Below are 7487 nucleotides of genomic sequence, written 5' to 3' on the forward strand. Positions count from 1 at the left end.
AGCAGAGCCTGAACCTTCCCAACACCAATCCCAAATCCTGAGGGTCAGAGCAGAGACCAAACTTTCCCAACGCCAATCCCAAATCCCAGAGGTCAGAGCAGAGCCTGAAGCTCCCCAGCATCAAAGGGGCTCCCCCAAAAATCCATGAAACAATTTCTGGAGCACAACTCATCTGAAGCACAGCCATATTTTAAATTTGGACAGAAAAGCCTCCCCAAATCCACCCCCCACTCCAAAATTCCCATCTCATCCACTCCCAGCACTAAGGCTTTGAAAGGTTATTCCCTAAAAACAGGGATTTGATTTAGCACAAGGAGCAGGAAAAACCCATCAAACACGGGCTTTAATCCTCACTAAAAACCTTCCCTGCTCCCTGAGCTGGCCACTTTGGATAAAACAATGTTAATTCCAGAAAAAAAAGGAAAGGAAAACTTCCACCCTGACGGGAAAGCAGCAGCAGCTTTTAGAGGCAGCTTCCACCCGGCTGTGATTAATCAGCTTGTCCACCTTGTCCAAATAGTCCATCGAGCAATAATTAAAAATAATAAGCCAGAAATTATCAAATCACACACAATAACTGCAGAGCTCCTTCCCCTTTCGCTCTTGTTTATTGTTCAAACTTGTCAAGCCCCTCGCCTCGCCCCGAGCAGCCTCGCAGGGAAGGCAGAGCCCCTTCCAGCAGATGGATCTGCAGGATGAAAAATGTCCTAATTCTGACCCTTTCCATTCAATCCGTGACCCTCCCCAATTGTCCCAGCGCTCTTTCTGCCAATCAGCAGCAGGGCCAGGGGACAATCTGTTGTCACCAGGTTTTGCTCCTCTCCAGGTACATTTTGGTCAGATTTTGGCTCCAGCTGAGGTCAGAACAATCTCCTGCCTGCGTTTGCTTTCATGTTCTGCAATAAATATATTAACTGAGATTTGGGGAGCTAAACCCCAGCATGCACCACCCTAGAGCTGGCATTACCCAGGGAAAAGAATCCGAATTTTCACCTGTAATACTTGCGGGAAGTTTGCCTTTATCACCGCAAATAACAACGCAAAATTCAGCAGCCCTCTCCTGGAATATTGGATATTTAGCAAAGGAAAGAAATACAACTCTGGGAAAAGGTCCTTGGTGTTTCAGGAATAAAAAAACCCCAAATTCCCCTGGAGAAAAGCCCCGCTCTGCTCGCAGTGCCCCTGATCCTGCAGACAAAGGCTCTGGGACAGAGCACAGCCACTTACCTTAAAACTCACCCAGAGCAAAAAAACTACTTCCCAAAAAAGTTTGCAAGAAAAAAAAAAAATCATCACCAGAACCTCAGGAAAAACTAAAACCAACCAAGGAGAGGGTTTCGAGTGCGTTTATCCCCAGCTCCTTCCCCGCTGCCATGTCCTTTTTCTTTTTAATTTTATATTTTTTTTTTAATTTTTTTTTTTTTTTTCACGTGCCTTTTCCAATACCTTGAAACCCCCCCGGTCAGGGTAAGGACGACAATCGCGACAGGGCACGGAGGCGGCGTGTCCTTTTTCTTTTAAATTTTATATTTTTTTTAAATTTTTTTTTTTTTCACGTGCCTTTTCCAATACCTTGAAACCCCCCTGGTCAGGGTAAGGACGACAATCGCGACAGGGCACGGAGGCGGCCGCTGCCCCGAGGATTGTCCGGCCGCACAAAGGCTGCAAATGAAAAGCAGCAAATGAAAGCGGCTTCCAGAAAGCCCCAACTTTAACGCTCGAGTTGCAGTGAAAAATTCTGGGCTCCGGGCTTTGGGAAAGGAGCAGAGCCCGGAGGTTTCTGCCCCCGAAAGGCGCTGAGGAAGAAGGAGGGAGGTGGGAAGGGGCGCAGCTTTTTGGGCAGCTCCCACCAAAAGCTTTTTTGGGAGCCTGAAAAGCCGGGATGTGTTTTATTCCCCACCTGGACGGGGATTGCAGGGCCAGCCCTGATCTCACGGGGACCCGCACGGCAGAGCCGCTCGGTGATTCCTGCACAGCCGGAGCGTTTCTGTAAAGGGAAATATCTGCAGCTCTCCACAGATAACCCGGGCAGCTCCCGGCCCTGCCTTCCGAGACTTCATCCACTCGGCAAAACTTTGATTTCTGTGCAGAGGGGGAGGGAAGAGGCCGCTCCTTCCCCGGGCACGGCTCCAGGCCGGGATGCGGGACCGGGGATGGGGAACCGGGATGCGGGACCAGGATGGGGAACCGGGATGGGAACTGGGATCAGGATGAAGAACCAGGATGGGGAACCGGGATTAGGAAGCGGAATTGGAAACTGGGATGGGGAACCGGGATACAGGATCGGGGTGGAGAACAGGGATGGGGAACTTGGATGCGGGATCAAGGTGAAGAACCGGGATGAGGAACCGGGATTAGGAAGCGGAATTGGCAGCCGGGATGGGGAACCGGGATGAGGGTCCCGCAGCCCGGTCCGGCCGCGCAGGGAGAGCCGCGCCGGGGCCACCGGGATGGGGAATAGCGATAGAAAAAGGAATAACCGGGGAATGCGCGGATGTCGCAGCGCGGGGTGGGCGGAGGGACGCGCCGGACACCCCCTCCAAAAAGAAAAAAAAAAAGAAAAAAAAGAAAGAAAAAAAGAAAAAGAGAGAAAAATTTTTAAAAAAGTTTAAAAAGGAGAAAAAGCCAAAGCGCCGCAGCGATTTCGGAGTCTCCGGGGCCGGCCACCCGCGGTACCGGGGGGGTTCGGGGGGCGCGCCCGGCCCGGCGCGGCCCCCCCGCGCCCCGCGCGCCGTTCCTGAGCCTCTGGCGCCCCCTCGGGACGGATGCGCGCGGCGCGCGGCGGGCGCAGAGCCGCGCTGGAGACCGGCGGGGCCGCCGCGCCCGACACTGCCCCGGCGCTCGCCCCGCTCCCGGCCCGCTCCCGGCCTCGCCAAAGCGCTTTCTCCCTTTCCTCGTTTCGGAGCTTTTTGGTTTTCTTGTTTTTTTGCAATTTTTTAGCGGGTTTTTTGTGCTGAGGAGAAGTGATAAAAAGTTTTTTTGCGAACTTCTCGCGGTTCTTCCCCCTCCTCTGCGCAGCCGGTGGAGACTTTGTTTCTCCGAGTTTTTACTTTTTTAGCCCATCCCTGCCCCTTAGCGCCCAACTATTTTATTTTCTTTTTTTATTATTAATTTTTTTCGCCCCCTTGTTCCCCCTCGGCCGCTTTCTCGCATGAATCTCCTCGACCCTTTCATGAAAATGACAGAAGAACAGGACAAATGTATCTCCGACGCCCCCAGCCCCACCATGTCGGATGACTCCGCCGGCTCCCCCTGCCCCTCTGGATCCGGCTCGGACACGGAGAACACCAGACCCCAAGAGAACACCTTCCCCAAGGGCGACCCGGACCTGAAGAAGGAGAACGACGAGGACAAGTTCCCGGTGTGCATCCGGGAGGCGGTGAGCCAGGTGCTGAAGGGCTACGACTGGACCCTGGTGCCGATGCCGGTGCGGGTGAACGGCTCCAGCAAGAACAAGCCGCACGTCAAGAGACCCATGAACGCCTTCATGGTGTGGGCGCAGGCGGCCCGCAGGAAGCTGGCGGATCAATACCCGCATCTGCACAACGCCGAGCTCAGCAAGACCCTGGGCAAGCTCTGGAGGTGAGTGCGGGGCCGGGATGCCCGCGGGGAGCGGGGGATGCGGAGCCCGGCCAGAGGATGTTGGAAACGCGCTGGGAAAAACTTCTGCGGAGTGCAAAGCCTGTTAGGTCGGGATAGGAGGGGGGAAAGCTGGGAAAGCCGTTCGCTTTGTGGTGTTGGAAGTGGTTTCTGCTCCCGGGGCGGGGGGACCGTGCGGAGCCCCCCGGGCTGCCCCGCCGTTGTTTGTTTGCGCCGCCGGTGCGGAGGAAATGATGGATTTTGGGGATTGCATCAGCTCGGGCCGGGCCGGAGGGAGCGCGGGGCGATGCGGGGAGGGACGGAGCGAGGGTGGGTGGCGCAGGGCCGGGTGGCCTCCGAGTGCCAGAATCAGGCGGGGACGGGAGGAAAACACGAGGCCAGTGAGTCACCTGGGCCACCGCGTCCCCGGGGACGGCGCGACGGGCGGGGGGATCCTGCAGCGCTGGAACGGGGCACCAAAGCTGGCCCTGGCCGGCAGGGTGTCCCCAGAGCGCCCGGGGACAGCCAGATGTGCCCACAGGGTGGGGTGGGCGAGGGCTGGACCCCGCTGGACTCCTGCAGCTCTGGTCTGGCCACCGAAGGAATGTGGGGGACAAGAGGGTGACAACCAGAGAGCGCCGGGGACGAGGGGGTGACAACCAGCGAGTGTCCCGGACAGGGGGTTCAGGCTGTGGGGGGCTTTGCATCGCTCTTTTGGGGGGATCCGAGGGAGGGATCGGCAGTGGTGTCACTGCTCGGTGTGTCCCCCCCGAGCCACAAGTGACCCCGCGCCCCCCGTGTCCCCCCAGGCTGCTGAACGAGAGCGAGAAGCGCCCGTTCGTGGAGGAGGCCGAGCGGCTGCGGGTGCAGCACAAGAAGGACCACCCCGACTACAAGTACCAGCCCCGGCGGAGGAAGTCGGTGAAGAACGGGCAGGCGGAGCAGGAGGAGGGCGCGGAGCAGACCCACATCTCCCCCAACGCCATCTTCAAGGCGCTGCAGGCGGACTCGCCGCAGTCCTCCTCCAGCATCAGCGAGGTGCACTCGCCCGGGGAGCACTCGGGTAGGTACCCACGGAGCCCGCGGGGGGCACGGCACAGCTGCCCGAAGCTGCAGCCCAGCCCGGGCTGGAGGTGGGGTTGGGTGAGGGGAGGGGAAGGAGAGAGCCAGGAATGGAGTGAGAAGGGGGAGAACTGCCCACGAGCTGTGCCCAGAGCCTGGGCACACAAATTGTCGCCCCATTGCAGCCACTGTTTGCTCATAAGGAACACGAACCCATGCTTTTAAAACCCAAAAAACCACCCTGCTGCAGCTCTGTCTGTGGGGCTGGGCTCCGTGTCCCTCACACCGGGACACGCGCGTGCCCCGCTCACCGCTGCCACCCCTGCCACACCCTCACCCTCTCCTTCCTCCCGCAGGCCAGTCCCAGGGTCCCCCCACGCCGCCCACCACCCCCAAGACGGACCCTCAGCCGGGCAAGCAGGACCTGAAGCGCGAGGGCCGCGCGCTGGGCGAGGGCGGCCGGCAGCCGCCGCACATCGACTTCCGCGACGTGGACATCGGCGAGCTCAGCAGCGACGTCATCTCCAACATCGAGACCTTCGACGTCAACGAGTTCGACCAGTACCTGCCACCCAACGGGCACCCGGGCCAGGTCACCTACACGGGCACCTACGGCATCAGCGGCGCCGCCGGTGTCTGGATGTCCAAGCAGCAGCAGCAGCCGCAGCAGCAGCCGGTGCTGAGCGCCGAGCAGGGCCCGCAGCAGCAGCAGCAGCAAAGGACGCACATCAAGACGGAGCAGCTGAGCCCCAGCCACTACAGCGAGCAGCAGCAGCACTCCCCGCAGCAGCAGCAGCAGCAGCAGCTGAGCTACAGCTCCTTCAACCTGCAGCACTACAGCTCGTCCTACCCCAGCATCAGCCGCGCGCAGTACGAGTACGGCGAGCACCAGGGCTCCTCGGGCTCCTACTACAGCCACGCCGGGCAGGGCAGCGGGCTCTACTCCACCTTCAGCTACATGAGCCCCACGCAGCGCCCCATGTACACCCCCATCGCCGACACGGCGGGCGTGCCCTCCATCCCCCAGACGCACAGCCCGCAGCACTGGGAGCAGCCCGTCTACACGCAGCTCACCCGGCCCTGAGGGAGGGGAGGGCGCCGCCAAAAAAGGCGAAAGAGCGACGGGAAAGTGTTGAAAGAAGTCAGAAATGCGCGAGAAAAGCGGCCAGGACGAGTCGCCTCAGACTGAAATTGAAATGATCATTAAAAAGACGCTCACGTGGAAGCTGCGCCTCGAGCCTTCTGCACTACAGCATCCTCCAGGACCCGCTCCCAGCCCCGAAATTTGGGGCAGACTTGCCAAGGACTGGACTTGAACTCTGCTTCTTCCAGCGTGGAGAGGAGATTTCCACCCAACCCGCCCAGCTGGCTCCTTCTCTGGACTTTTGTAATGATTTTTTTTTTTTTAGCAGTAATTAAAAGCAAGATAAAAAAATAAAAATAAAAAAAAAGAAGAAAAAAAAAAGGGGGGTAAAAGAGAAAACTCAGAGTCCTCTGTGAGGAATATTCTCTATTTTAAATATTTTTAGTATGTACTGTGTATGATTCGTTACCAATTTGAGGGGATTTATACCTATTTTTTAGAGATTTTTTGAGATGCTCTTATTTTTCCAACAGCTAAAAAAAAATGACACTTAGTGGAGCAGCCCTAGGTTTTCTTGCAGAGGTATTTTTGTATAGAGAAGTGTCTTTTTTTGCTCTAAAAATGAAACTAAACCAGCGTGCTCTGCCCTGGGAACCCAGCACTGGGGCAGGGACCAGCATGGGAGAGGCTTTATTTTTCTAACTCGTAGCAAAACCAGCCAGGAGGAGAACTTCACTTTATTTTTTAATAACCTTGAGCCTTAAAAGAAAAACAAAAAGAGGAAAAACAAAATTAAAAAATCCATGGAGCAGCCCCGAAGTGCTGCTGGAAGCCTTAAAGCAGCCCCTGATAATCACTGGCCCCGGGCTGGGGCTGACCCGACCCCTCCGGGCACCCCCTGCCCACCCCAGGGTGCCAAACCCAGCCAGGGGCTCCTCTCTGCCTGGGAGCCGGCACAGATCCTTTAAATTATTTATTCGGGGAGAAGAGCAGCTTTTAATCACCGTTTTCCTTGGGTTTTGTTGTTTTAATCTCCCCCCAAAGTCCTTTCAGAAGCGTTGCATTAGTGGGAGCATTATTTGGAAGGTGACCGTGCCTGTTAAATTATGGTCTGAAACTGTAACCAGTCCTTTATTTATCTCTTTAATTCCTTTTGGTTGTTGTTATTATTATTATTATTATTCTTTTTGGAATCTGTGTCCTGGGTTTGTACAAACTTTGTGCTCTTCCTTTTTTTTTTGTTTTGTTTGAGGTTTTATTTTTTTTTCTTTTGCCTTCGAGGAGAAACTGGAAGAAAAAAAAAAAAAACCTCAAACAAAACAAAACAAAAAAAAAAAAAAAAGAAAAATGAGATTTGTACAAACTAAAGATTGCAAATGTAGCGGATCACTGAATCATTTGCCTTGTTTCCTGCCTCAGCTCTCTGGGACACACCAGCTCGTGCAAGGACGAGCCCCACACCCCGGCCCTGCTGCAGGGGTGGCACCGTTTTAGCCTTCAACCCCCCCAAAAACTGCCTGGGAGAGGTGGGGGGACACTGATTTTGGTGAAGCTGTGGCTGAACAGTTAAGGATTGCTTTTTAAAAAAGACAGCAGACTTTTTTTTATTTAAAAAAATGATATATTTGTTAACTTTTTTTTTTTTTTAGGGATTCAGTAGGAGAAAAAAAATCTTAAAGCACTCTTATAATATGGCATCTTTCTATTTCTGTATAAAAGCAGATCTTTTTAAAGTATTTCTGTAACTTAAAAGACCTGTCCT

At 55.0% G+C, this 7487-nt stretch overlaps 1 protein-coding gene across 1 annotated transcript; it reads left to right on the top strand.

Moving 5' to 3' along the window:
- The first annotated feature begins 2796 nt into the window (after positions 1–2796).
- On the top strand, positions 2797–6092 carry SOX9 (SRY-box transcription factor 9). Its single transcript, XM_039716389.1, has 3 exons — positions 2797–3582; positions 4389–4642; positions 4998–6092. Exons 1-3 carry the CDS (start codon positions 3152–3154, stop codon positions 5723–5725), a joined length of 1413 nt encoding a protein of 470 aa, XP_039572323.1. The 5' UTR covers positions 2797–3151; the 3' UTR covers positions 5726–6092.
- Positions 6093–7487: the final 1395 nt, after the last annotated feature.

The sequence above is a fragment of the Passer montanus genome, unplaced genomic scaffold (genome assembly GCF_014805655.1).
Source record: "Passer montanus isolate IOZ18808 unplaced genomic scaffold, ASM1480565v1 scaffold35, whole genome shotgun sequence".
Taxonomy (NCBI): Eukaryota; Metazoa; Chordata; class Aves; order Passeriformes; family Passeridae; genus Passer; species Passer montanus.

Bases quoted from the DNA above. Each gene is read 5' to 3' on its own strand.
- SOX9 (XM_039716389.1), top strand. From the start codon at position 3,152: ATGAATCTCCTCGACCCTTTCATGAAAATGACAGAAGAACAGGACAAA. The intron at 3,583-4,388 runs GTGAGTGCGGGG...GTGTCCCCCCAG, and splicing joins ACCCTGGGCAAGCTCTGGAG to GCTGCTGAACGAGAGCGAGA. The intron at 4,643-4,997 runs GTAGGTACCCAC...TTCCTCCCGCAG, and splicing joins CTCGCCCGGGGAGCACTCGG to GCCAGTCCCAGGGTCCCCCC.